This window comes from Rattus norvegicus, chromosome 3 (assembly GCF_021556685.1).
Source record: "Rattus norvegicus strain SHRSP/BbbUtx chromosome 3, alternate assembly SHRSP_T2T, whole genome shotgun sequence".
NCBI lineage: Eukaryota > Metazoa > Chordata > Mammalia > Rodentia > Muridae > Rattus > Rattus norvegicus.
Window position 1 is genome coordinate 147,278,789 of NC_141536.1, and position 13,393 is coordinate 147,292,181.

The following is a 13,393-nucleotide window of genomic DNA, read 5'->3' on the forward strand; positions in this document are numbered from 1 at the left end:
TGAGCATGTGCCGTAGTCTTTCATTTGTAGTGTGCCCGTGGCAGTGCTCATACTCTCTGCTTTGTCTTCTCCTTTATTCTGCTACGGTCACGTGGATCCTCCGTTAGTCTCTCAAGACACTAGTCTGTCCTTTCTCAAAACAAATATGTTTGCCTTCAAAGAGAAGATGCCCTTGGCCCACTTCTGTGTTGAGCCATCCTGGTCTCCTGCCTTCCTAGGTCAGTCTTATTTTAAGGTGTGTGAACATGAAGAGTTGCCCATTGTAGTGTGTTCTAGGAGTGGGGCTTGCTCACTGCTTCCTTTCCATCCCTTCTTGCTTTGGCCAGAGTTAGAGCTGAATTCTCCTCCTCCTACTCCCCATCCTCCTCTTCCCTTCTTCTTCGTCCTTCATTTTTTCCCCTTTATGAGGATCGGAACTCAGACTTTTTGCAAGTGTGGTACTGCCAAGCTAGCTTTGGATTTGAACCCATGGCTTATCTGAAAAGACTGCAGTGTCTGCAATTTTAATTTTTCATATTGGCTCAGATCTTTTGAATTTTGCGTAGTTTCTTTGACACCCCCACCCCCTTTTTTCCTCTGGTGCTGGTCATTTAATCCGGGGCTTTGCACTCTAGGTAAACACTCTACTCCTGAACTATACCCACAGTTCAGTTCCTCAACATTGATCTGTAAAATCATTGTGTGATTTTTTTTCCTTTTATTTTGTATGCTGTCTGTTTTGTTTTGATTTTGAGACAGGGCCTCACTGTGTTCTTCTGGCTAGCCTAGGTCAGTTACTTAGACCAGTCTGTCTTCAAACTCACAGAGACCCCCCTTGCCTGGGATTAAAGGTGTTCACCACTATGCTTAGCCCTTGTTTACGTTTTAGGTTGTCCCAAGACCATGACAGAATGGAGAGATGTATCACTTGATCAGTCAGTATTCCCTGCTCTCTAGTGACCTGCCTCTTCTCATCATTCACGTACTATTTAATATGATCTTTACGTTTCCTGTCGCATGTGCTCTGTGCAGTGATTAGTGTCTCTGTTTTCAGCATGGTCTTTCTTCCCAAAGGTTGCAGGGAGAGTAGCTGATGAAAGGGGTGCAGTGCTGGGCCACGAGGTGGGCTACTGTATCCGCTTCGATGACTGCACCGACCCACTGGCGACCAGAATTAAGGTGAAGTGCTCACAGTGACTTCTAGGATGGGTAAGGGAGGGGATTGCTTGGGAACAAGGTCCCCTGGGGACATTAGTCTTCTACAAAGACCAGAGTAGTTTGAATGAATGAGCCCTTGAATTTTAGCACAGGCAAGAACACAGAATTAAGATTTATCCCTGGTCTATGGCCAAGGTTTGGGAGGTCAGTGGCTCACCGTTGTCGTGTTCACTGGTGATGTGTGAGGATGCGGAGTTCCCTTTTCTTATACACATGCTGTACATACAGAAACAAAGCTGTACAGACAAACACAGGGTGAACTGGTGTAAACCAGTCCAGGGTGGATCACAGTGGTTGACTAGTCGGGACTATCTAAGTAATGGGTTCTGTCTCAGCCGTACTTGACAATGTAGCTAATAATACAGTAATTAGCATCGTGGGAATGGGTGGTAATCAGTTCAACAGTCTCCTGCTCACCGGTGTGCTAGGACCACTGTTGAATACTGCAGTAGAGCAAGGTCTACTGAAATGAATCGAGGTCCTGAGACCCAGGTGCCTTCCAGCCTGGAGCACAGGAATTACAACTGTTCAGATGGTCTAAGTGAACACTGGAGCCATTTGTAAGAAAATGGACCTTGGTCTAGGTAGGGTTTCTATTGCTGGGATAAAACCACGACCAAAAGCAACTTGGGGAGAAATGGTTTGTTTCACCTTACTGCTTGTGGTCTACCATCCAGGGAAGTCAGGAGGAACACAAGGCAGGAACTAAAGCACAGGCCACGGAGGAGTGTTGCTTGCTGGCTTGCTCAGCCCACTTTCTTACACACCCAGGACAGCGTGTTCATGGGTGCTCCTGCCCACAGTGAGCTGGGCCCTTCCCTCCAGTCCTCAGTCAAGAAAATGCCCATACACTTGCCCACTGGGCAACCTGGTGAAGATTTCCCAGTTGAGGTTCCTCTTCCCAGATGACCCTAGTGTGTCAGGCTGATATAAAAATAACCAACACAGACCTTGTTTGCCAAATTCTTGTTGGCATGTTGTCAGGTAAAGGGAACATTGTTTATGCCTTATTTATATGTCACCAGTTAACGTTGGGTAGGTTATTGGTCAGGGGACTCTTTGGGTTCATGAGAAGCTCTGTCTGGTAAGACTCAGTGTAGAACTTTCCACGTTTGCTTTTGTGGGTGACAGCCACCTATCTTAGAAACACATCCCACTCTTAGAGTCAAAGTGAGATGACACTGAGGGACGTGCTTATTTATGCACTGACTTTGTTCTGTGATAAGAATGACATAACAGCATCCACTAGTCACTGCTCATTTCTGAAGCGTTTTAATCGTGTTTATCAGTCCTACTCAGTTTTCACTGAAGTCATTGGATCACATCATTTGATGGGCGAGGACTGAGGCTGGAGATGGCAAGCTCTCAGGCTGGGTTTTCACAGCGGGTAGAGGTAGGGCGGGCCAGCAGTAAGGCCGGGCAGAAGTAGAAGCAGCTGTGGGAGGGCGACTCTGCAGCTCTGCTGGTGGGGGTTGAGGACGCTGAGTTTTCCCAGACTCACAGCTCATTAACATAGTAAATAATGGCAGCAGAGAATCCCTGTCACCTACACTGACTGCCACTGATGCTCAGTAACATTAGTCAGGTCTGCAGCCCAGTGTGGGATCCTTGTTTGTTTTTGTTGTTTTGCAAACAGTTCCTTTGCTGGTTGGATGAAACCGCTGGGATACATCCTCAGGGTGCGGTCTGGGGTTGTTTGTTTGTTTGTTTGGCATGTGAACAGAGATTATACTTGAACTTGAATCATCAACGTAAATAAATTTGTCTATGCATTTTTAATTTTTTAGTTCCTTACAGATGGCATGCTGGTCCGAGAAATGATGGTTGATCCATTGTTAACAAAATATAGGTAAGCATGGGCTCCTGTGGTTCCCTAATGTTCCCAAAATGCACTTAGACACTGGGAGGGAATCAGTTGGGTGAGTAGCTGAGACTTGCTTCTGCTCGGTTGCCCTCAACTGTCTTCTCTGCCAGTGGTGGCTCTCTCTGCCCTTGGTGGATAGTGGAGCCTCTTGCTGGCAGCGACACTGGATACATTAAGTAGACAGACACCAACGTGAGCAGACAGGCCCGTGCGCATCTGTCACTAGAGCACCTGCTGCCTTGTCTTTGTCCACCTTGCCTTTGACATGCTCCAGGAATTGTAGTAACTGCAGAGACGTGACTTGTCAGTGTTGGGGCTCCCAACCCCCTTTTCATTTTGCAAACCTGGGGATGGAACTTGGGGTCTCACATATGTTAGGCAAGGATCACACTTCTGCCCTCTGACACAGTTCTGTCGAATGCCATACGCAAAATCAGATGAGGGCTTAGCTCATCCTCCCTCTTAGGGTCTTTGCCCATCACCGGGAGCACAGGGTTACCCCACAGCTTTGGCATTTGAGAGATGATGCCCTGTTCCTCTCCCTGCCTGGCACATGCGTTTCACAGCTGTCATCCTCTGTCTTTGGCTGTTCTCATGCCTTAACATCGTTGAGGTGGCTGGGATTTGTTATTTGATGTGTTCCGAGGAGTTCTAGATTACACATACCAGTTCAAACCAGCTGTTAAATTCTACTGCAATCTGGCGAGTGATGAAGCTCTTTGCAAATAGTGTGTTGTCATTATTCTCAGTAAGGTTGTTAAAGTCACGTTTCTAGTGTAGGCGTGTCATCATTGGCAGAGAATAGAGAATGACTTGGGTTTTCTCTTAATTTGATGTCATGACATGAGGGCTGAGTACCCCGAGGTCTCGTTGGTGGTCGGGGTGGAATTGTGGGGTGATGTGCCGTGCTCACTGAGGGTATCCCTCTGATTCTTAGTGTCGTCATGCTGGACGAAGCCCACGAGAGGACCTTGTACACGGACATTGCTATTGGCTTGCTGAAGAAGGTAAGACTCCAGTACCAGCATTCTGCTTTCTCTGTTTTTTGTATTGTTGTCTGGTTAGGAAAGTAATGACAGCAGTTTAGAAAATCTAGCAAATACAAAGTGCAAAAAATTATCCCATCATCCTACTCATTCAGAGAAAACCACGAGCCGAATGTTGGGGTGTGTGTGTGTGTGTGTGTGTGTGTGTGTGTGTGTGTGTGTGTGTGTGTGTGTGTGTTGTGTGTTTCCATCTGTGTCTGTCTGTGTGTGTGTTTTAACACAGTGGGATTGGATGATATGTTCTAATTTGTATCTTATATATTTAATATTATATCAGGATTATTTCTCTTCACCATGAAAACATAGTTATTATTTCAAGCATTTTATATTTATGTTGAGCGTATGTGTGTGCCTAAATGTATGTCTGTGTACCACATGCATACAGGTACCTGCAAAGGCCAGAAGAGGGCATCAGGTCCCCAGGAGCTGGACTAACACGTGGTTGTGAGTTGCCTGATGTGGGTGCTGGGAGCAGTAGGTCAAGAAGAGCAGCCAGTGCTCCTTACCCCTGAGCCACCTCCCAGCCCCTGAGGACAGTGTTTTCAGAGTCTGCACAAAGGCTGCTGGTGTCTGCCACTTCCTTCTAGTCCTGTTAGGCTTGTGTGTGCCTAGGTGTATGTCAGGCCTGTGACAGTGAGCGCTCTCTAATTAAATGTGCTGCATTTCTATTTTGTTTCTCTTTTTAACTTTTTAATATTCAAAAAATATTCAAAAATTATTTCAAACATACTCAAGAGTAGAGGCATTTGTAGTGACCTTTTTTGTTCATTGTCTGGTTTTGGCTGTTACCTCCACTCTCATTCCTACTTTTTGGTTTTGTTTTGTTTTTTAATTTGTTGTTTTCTCTGCACAAATCCTCAATGACAAGAGCCTAAAAAGAAATGGTAGATTGGGATGACCAAGAACTGTGGCCTTGGGAAGACTGCCTGGGTGCAGATTTTGACTGTCAGATATATGCATCTCCAAACCAGTGTCTGTGTGTCTGTGTGTCTGTGTGTGTGTCTGTGTGTCTGTGTGTCTGTGTGGGTGCAAGCCTGTATTGTAACCATGAGCCACCTGTGTGAGTTTAGATTGGAATTGTTGAAATAACTTTGGTCTTTCATCATGCTAGTATATTTCAAAGGCTCTTCATAGTAACGTGTGGCTGGTGGCTGGATAGGGCAAACTGGGAACTGCTTTTTGGGGGGGTCTGCTAGGCAGACCTGTTGGGTGTCATAATTTGTCATAAGGCTTAAAAGTAAGGCAACACGGATCTCAGGATGAAATTATACATACACCTTTGTACAAATAAGACTGTCTGTCCACAGTGAGGTGAGGGAAGGTGGGTTAGGTTTCAGATGCTCGCCATCTCCTCAGCCTTGCGTCTCTGTGTAGAGTGCACACGGATTGGCTCTGCCTGTCTCCTGGAGTGGCACACAGCTAGGAGTTTATAAACTGCCTTCGTTGTTATCTTTTTCCATTATCTTTGGCTGATGTTCAGACTTTTCAATATGTATGAGGAATTTTCTTACCAGGTTATCATGCTAAGGGCAGAGAACTAAGAGAAGTTCTGCCCAGGCTTTGTCAGCGTTGAGCATCCTTCCATAGCTGCTCCTGAGTATGGCACATGTGCCGTGCCTGGTGACCACATTTCTTTGAATAACTGTTAGCACACAAATTGCTATTACGGATCTTGCTTTACTTTTTTATATTTCTGACTGAATGTATGTATGTATGTATGTATGTATGTATGTATGTATGTATGTATGTATTTATGTATGTAAAACTCAGATGTGAGGAGAAAGTGTTTATTTTTAATAGTTTCAAATTCAGCCCTTAAATTTAGGGTTAAAGTTAGGCAGTGGGTTAGGCTTAGGATTAAAGCTTTAAATTCCCTTTATAATTTGCACACAAAATTTTTGTCGGGTCACAATTTAGCAGGTCCTGACATTTTAAACTCAGGAAGAATTGTCTACTCGCACTGACTCTGACGTCATCAGTCACACCATCCCTATCTCATGAATGAGCCTCCTCTTTGCCTTGAGACAGGGTTTCTGTCTAACCCAGGCTGGTCTGGAGCCCGTGACCCTTCCGCCTCCTGCCTGCTGGAATTTACAGGCTTTGTCCCCATGCCTGGCTAGGATTGTAGGGTTGTGCATTGTTCCACCACCATCATCATTTCTCTGGGCCTTCTTCTTCAGATTCAGAAAAAGCGAGGGGATCTTCGCCTGATAGTGGCCTCAGCCACTCTGGACGCAGAGGTAAGGGCACCTCTTTCTTTCTGCATAAGCACTGGATTTGTCAGATATATCCTTGGAAGCGCACCTCTGGCCAAAGCGTGTCTTCCACAGAACAACCTCCCGTTATTGTGGCCATGTGGTGCTCTAGATGTCCCATGGTGCTCCTCAGCTGCGAGTGGAGATTAGCCTGTAATTAGCCCAGGGGTTGATGGTCCCCAACTTGCCTTGTGTCTGTCTCTGCTGTCTTTCTCCTGACACAGCATCTGTGTCTCTGTTGTCCTTCTGACATGGGCAGCTTTTTAAAAATTATTTGTCAGTGTGAAGCTGTATTTCTTGAATTTACTTATGAAAATTACATACTTATTTTAATTTTTTGGTGTAATTAAAGTTTCTCCTCTAACATAGTAATTTCCATGTCAAGTGGTTTTTTGTTTTGTTTTGTTTTTACTTTTTATATGTGTGGTAGGGGGCACACATGCCATCGTGGAGGTTAGAGGTCAGCTTGGAGGAGTCAGCTCTCTCCTTCCTCCACATGGGTCCCGTGATGAAGGTCTTCAGGCTTAGCAGTAGGCATCTTTACCAGCTGAGCCATCTCTTTTGTCCCTGTGTTTTTTTTTTTTTTTTTTTTTGTTTTTTTTTTTTTGGTTTTCTTTTTCGGAGCTGGGGACCGAACCCAGGGCCTTGCGCTTCCTAGGTAAGCGCTCTACCACTGAGCTAAATCCCCAGTCCCTTGTCCCTGTGTTTTTATATGGCTGATTTACTCTCTTGATGACTAATATTTTATTAAAAAAAAAACAAAACCAAAACAACAGTCCAACTCATCTCATTCTTTTGCACTTGCTGTTTATATATTCTAAATAGCCAGCCATCTGCTAGTTACAGGCGGTTCATAGATCCCAAGTCCAGGGAAGGAGACACATAAATAGGTATTCGGTAGGTTAAGGTGCTGAGGAAACCAAGAAAACTGCTCTTAACTCCAGCCAGCCGGGAGTGTCAAAAACTTGTCACCAAAGAGATGGCATTTTAGCAGGGTTTGAAATAAAATGTGAGCGGAGCTCCCTGACTATGTGGGAACCATAAGGAACCCTGAGTGCTATGAGCTACCAGAACTCTTCCTGCTAGGCCCCACAGGGGTACTTCATTCCCAGGGGTGCCCATCCCCAGAGGTGCCCCATCCCTAGGGGTGCTCCGTCCTCAGTCGCTGCTCTGACTTCGTCTCCTTCCACTCTGTCTAGTGTTCTCTATATCAGCTCCACTGGTCCCCTTCTATTCTTCTGAGAAAACCAGGCTTCTCCTTGGGATGAGGGAGGGTTTTCTCCCAGTCTATTTTTCTTCCAGACATGTCTATGGCCCTGCTGGCTTTAACTCTGGTCCTTGGGAACCTCCCTGTCTCAGAGGGCCTTCCTTTACGGCCTCACCTGCTGCTTCTGCCCCCTTGCACAGCTTTCTGTGTGTTTCAGTCACTGATTTCAGATGCATGTGCAGGAGTTGCTTGAGTCCTTAGACTGGGACTCTGTCTTCCTCATGGTTTTATCCCTCTTGCCACAGACGGTGTAGGACATAGGGCAGTGGCTTGCCCATATTTGGGTCTCGGGAAGCTCATTCTTGTGTTATGTAGAGACCCAGGAGTAGTTATAGAGATGCCAGTCAGGAGGCCAGCTCTCTATGCCAGGGGAGATGTGGTGAGGGTCTGGCCCTGGCTTGTTCTTCTGTCACCTGTTGTTGTTCTGTCACCTGTGGGTGGTGAGAGGTGCCTCCTGTGTACCGGGCTGCCCTGCCAGCTTTCCATAGGCTGTGGGACTCTTGGCACCAGGCTGCCCACAGTCATCTCTGCTCATCGCCCTGTGCTTTAGCTGTCATCTCCTCCACCATGATGGATGCTGGAATGTTCTCTGCAGCTGTTTTAATTTCGTTTCTGATGCTGATGACATATTCTGGCAAAGGAACTGAGGAACAAAAGTGTTTATTTTACTTCTCAGAAATAAACGCATACCTGCTTACTTTAGCTTACCCTTTCCTACTCATCTTAAACATTTATTAATATAAAAAGAAAACTACTCTTATGTGTAGGTGTTTTTCCTGCATGTGCGTCTGTGTGCCTTGTGTGGCCAGGAGACGGTGCTGGGTTCCTGGGGTTGGAGTTGCTGTGAGTTGTGAGCTGTGTGGGTGCTGGCAGTGAACCCTGGTTCTCTTAACCCAGGAGCCAGCTCTCCAGCCAGACATTTTACCCAGTCAGAACGGTGCTGCCCGTGATGGGCTAGAGTCTTCTCACAGCATTTAATGTAGTCAAGACAGCCCTCCCTCCTGACAGACACGCCCACAGGCCGGCCTGCTCTGGACACTCACTCAGAGGACTCTTTCTCCCAGGTGACAGTAGAGCATCAAGACGGCCATCTCAGGGGCATCGCCTCACCTCCGCTCCTGTCCTCTGTGCTCCAGCTGCACAAATCATGTCCTTTCTCTCCCATCTTTCTCTCTTAAACATTAGAAACATTTTTTCTAAGCAGGTTTAGTTGTGGTGAAAGTGTAATGCCCAAGCGTGCCCTCCCCCACCCGGCTCACTGCCAATGGACAAGTGTGGACTGATTATCACTGTCTATGTGGTCTCTTTTTTTTAAACTTTTTTTTTTTTGAGATAATACGCTTACATCATTTCCCCCTTCCCTTTTCTTCTTCTTGACCCCCATGCACCGTCCTTGGTCTCTTGAGTTCATAACCTTTCTTTCATTTATTGTTGTTAACATGCATCTCTGTATATGCACACATATTCCTAAGTTCTTCTCTGTATGTTTCTCGTATGTGTTTTTTCGGGGCTGAGCCTTTGTATTAAAGAAGAAGCAGAGATGGTGCGTGTACTTTTCCCGGAAGAAGACTGTTTCTCCCACTCTCAGCACTCCTTACTTGTCTGTAGTTCTTTGCGTAGGCTTGAGGACTCATGGGCTTTCCCTGTCCGTGTTTCATGTCTGTCCCTGTCTGTGTTTCATGTTGTTGTCCTTGTTGAGCTCATGTTTAGGCAGGCATGTTCATGAGACTTTATGGTTATAGCTTCTGATACTACTAGGAGACACAGTCTCACAGAAAGCTCCCGGACCCTCTCCCTCTTCCACAGTGTTCCCTGAGCCTCATGTGCGAGTGTCTTGACGTAGAGACCGGAGAACAGCGCCTCCCTCAGTTCCATCTGCAGTAGCTCTATAGCGATGTAGATGATCTCCTCACACCTTTTGAATTGGAAGGCAGAGCCTAGGTTTGTCATTCATTCCTTGGTGTGCTTTGATGTAGGGCTTGCTGGAACATTAGCAGTGCTCACCTGGGCTCAGGCTGAGCAATAGGCCATTCATTCCATTCCCCCTTCCTTGCCTGGACATCCAGGACCTACTCCTGAGGGAAACATTGAAGAGAGACAGCCAGATGTGGGGTCTCCTGGCATAGGATGTGGGTCCTGAGTCCTCTGGTCGGGTCCTCACTGGACAGTTTGCATGTTGCAGTCTTGTTGGCTTGTAGGAGTTAGAGAGGGCATAGACATGGCTGCTTAGACCATGTGGGAGCTTCCCAGGACAGGAAGCTGACGTGGGCTGACGGGTGGCACTGTAGGTCCGAATCATTCCCATTTTGACTCACAGACTGTGCCCCTTCCTCTCCATCTTGTTCCCTTTCTTACGCAGTGCTCATGTCATTGTGACCCCAGCACCTGAAGCTGACTCAGATTCTTCCAGGTGAGGGCTTGCTTCACCGTCTGTCTTGATTCTGCCTCAGGCCATATACTTTTGAGAGGTAGTTACTGGCTTTCTAAGAAAAAAATATTACTGTTTATTTTGTGTGTATGGGTGTTTTGTCTGCCTATATATTTGTCTACTACTTGCATACTTAGTGCCCATGGAGGCCAGAAAAGTGCATCAGATCATTTGTCACTGGAGTCAGAGAGATGTGGGTCACTGTGTAGATGCTGAGAGTTGAACCTGGGTCCTCCAGAAGAGCAGCCAGTGCTCTTAACCACTGAGCTACCTCTCCAGCCTGAGTTTTTAGCTTTTATTTATATATTCCAAATGTTGATAAAGGATAAAACCTTAGGAATCCAGACCTTGGGTCTCAGTGCATCCAGAGTGTTCTTTAAAGAGTAGCTCTTGTCCTTCCTCCTCAGCTCTTCCAGCAGCTGCGGCTCAGTGGTCCACTCCATCCAGGAACACTATCATGGCCTTACCTCATTCACTGTTCCACCTGGCCTGGTGGTAGCTGTGTTCTGCAAGCCCTTCTTAAAGCCCTCTTCCTTCAGCCCTGGACCTGCTGTCCCCACTTTTCCTCCTGTGACACTCTTCGTCTTTAAGGCTCTCCACTCCTTCCATGGCCCTTGGCTCAGCTGACCCTGGGTGTTGGTGACAGTCTTGACTGTGTTACTTGTGTCCTGTCTCTGAGTCGTCTGGAATGTTTAAACCTGGCTGCCAGCCTCTTTCTCGTAGTGTTTCAGGCTCAGGATCTCCATTGCTAAGGACATTGGTTTATTGATTAGGAAGTGGTTCTGTCCTATTCTCTGTCAACATGCATGTGCTCCTGATTAGAGAAGACACTGTTTATGCCGTCAGACGGCTTGAGCTCTTGGAAAGTAAATATGCATCAGAGACACACCTAGTGCACAAGAAGGAGACCTTTGTGAACGGATAACTTTGTGTGATTAGATATGTGCTGTCTAGATTAGCACTCCCCCAGCCTGATTTACAATTACCACACTTGAGCCACACCTAAGTTTCAGCTAAATAAAATATAGAGGATGGGGATAATTAGCTGAGGTTCATTGAATTCTAACCTTTCTAATCAAACCTTCAGAATCTGTCACTGAAATTTCCTCTGCAGTTTCAATAAGAGAAAAGTAAACTTAGCTGGCTGTGGTGATGCATGTCTGTACTTGCAGAGGCAGGAGGATACTGAGTTTGGGTGCAGCTTGGGCTACATAGAGTTTCAGGTCTGCTTGAGCTGTGCATCAAGACCGTGTCTTCAACAAACGAAAGCTGGTCCATGTTGGGAGATGGCCTGGTGGAGCCATAAAAAAAAAAAAGAAAGCATTTTGTGAGGTGATGGGATAGTCCACACCTGTAATCCCAGCACCCAAGAAATGGAGGCAGGAGGATCAGGGGTACAGGGCTAGCCTCAGCTAACTAGTGAGTTAGAGCCTAGCTGGGCCACATCAGAGCCTGACTCTAAAACAAGTTATTCTGCAGTGTGTAATTGTGTGTATCTAATTCCTGTGGTCCACTTATATTTTCTTTCTTTCTATGGATTACTGTGCACCCCCCACCCCTTTAGCTAATGTGAAAAAATATTTATATATTTATTTAATTTTAGAAATTTCGAGATTTCTTTAACCAGAATGAGACCAGTGACCCAGCCAGGGATACCTGTGTGATACTCACAGTGGAAGGACGGACATTTCCAGTGGATATCTTTTACCTACAAAGGTTTGGTAATGTTTGATTCTTGGTGATGGTGATTTGGGACCTCACCTGTCATGTAGGATAATAGGGAAAGGAACATCATCTGCCTCCATAATGGAGGACAATGAGGGGGGCATGGTACAGCTCCTGTTACTGGGAGAATTCTGGAAGCTGGGCCAGCATCACTGTTAAGAGTTTGATACTTCTGTTCAAATTTACATGCATCTGTGGCCATCAGTTTAGGAGGAGACAGTCAGGTAGGAGGCTGATGGGAGGTGGTTTGGCAGTTTTCTGAACTGGGGGTTTCCAGAGTGTCATCAGTTAGGGAAACAGTGCTGAGTCCTGTCTTTCAGTTCCTTACGTCCTCAGCAAGAAGATCTAGCTTGTACTTTTGGAAGGAGTCCCTTCAAATAAGAAATTGCCATCCTAATTTGCTGTACCTAGTTACTGGGCCTAGTTTAGCACCTGATAAATCCAGAAAATAAATAAACTTCATCTTTGGGTCCCTCTAGCTGGAGGGAGTGTCTGCCATTTCCATTCACTCAGCCCTAGGTGCTGGATGGGAAGACGATGGTGCTCCGAGGGCTAGTTTTTTTAATCAACCTGACACAAGCTAGAGTCATCCAAGAGGAGGAAGCCTCAATTCCTCAGTTGACAAAATGCCTCCCTAAGTGTGGGCTGTGGGCAAGCCTGTAATGCGTTTTCTTAATTGGTGATTGATGGGGAAGGACCTTCGAGGGTGGTTTTGGGTTTTATGAAAATGAGCAAGCCATTTCCATGGCTTCTGCATCAGCTCCTGACTCCAGGTCCCTTCCCTGTTTGAGTTCCTGCCCTGACTTCTTCAGTGATGGATTCTGACTTACATAAATATGCCAGCTTGCTTTTTGCCATGGTGTTTCATCATAGCAGCAGAAATGCTAGCTTGGGCAGTGGGCTTCTGCACTGAAACTGATATGCCTTGGCTTTCTGTGACTTGGCGTCTTTGCTTACTGAGATAAATAATTTATGTACCTCCTGTCGGGCTCTTACTGCGCTACTCTCTCCAGCCGAGCTAATGGCCACAGACGCATGCAAATCTGCACAGGAGTATCAAGACTGAATCCAGCCATGATGCTGGTCCATTCAGAATGTTCTTTATGTCTCAGGAAATATAGCCTATTGTTGACATGTAATTATGTATAGAAATGTTACATTGTGACTTTGTGTACATATGTATACAAAGTGTTGCATTGAATGTTCTTTTCTTTCTTGTGCTGGGGATTGAACCTGGGACCTCACATGTGTTAGGCAAGTGCTGTATCATTAGCTGTGCCCTGTTATTGGTTGCTGCACTAGACAAAGAGGAGTGTGTATTGATTTTACTTATCCATATGTTAATTGCCTGCTGGGCTGGCCCACATTCACTCTGATGGGGTTGGCTGCCAGGTTATTAGGATAATTGATCTGTGATTAATGAGCATATTGCAGTGATGAGCCTTTTCCTCATTCCTTTCCCCAGTCCTGTTCCAGATTATATCAAGGCGACTGTGGACACTGTGGTAAAAATCCATCAGACAGAGGGAGATGGAGACATACTAGCCTTTCTTACTGGCCAGGTAACTCCACCCAGTCCCTCTGCATCGACATGTTAAGATGGCACCAGAG

At 46.1% G+C, this 13,393-nt stretch overlaps 1 protein-coding gene across 10 annotated transcripts in view; it reads left to right on the top strand.

Annotated features, from left to right (window-relative positions):
• The window catches only part of Dhx35 (DEAH-box helicase 35), a 57,249-nt gene that overhangs the window by 16,053 nt on the left and 27,803 nt on the right, over positions 1 to 13,393 (top strand). For all 10 annotated transcript variants that reach the window (XR_015683219.1, XR_015683218.1, XR_015683217.1 and 7 more), the window contains 6 exons: positions 1,054 to 1,158; positions 2,985 to 3,046; positions 3,999 to 4,068; positions 6,288 to 6,347; positions 11,661 to 11,773; positions 13,248 to 13,344. Coding sequence is in view for 3 of the 10 variants with exons in the window: in NM_001415857.1 (NP_001402786.1) it covers positions 1,054 to 1,158; positions 2,985 to 3,046; positions 3,999 to 4,068; positions 6,288 to 6,347; positions 11,661 to 11,773; positions 13,248 to 13,344 (507 nt within the window). In the remaining 7 variants the exon portion in view is untranslated. The remainder of the gene's footprint in view (positions 1 to 1,053; positions 1,159 to 2,984; positions 3,047 to 3,998; positions 4,069 to 6,287; positions 6,348 to 11,660; positions 11,774 to 13,247; positions 13,345 to 13,393) is intronic.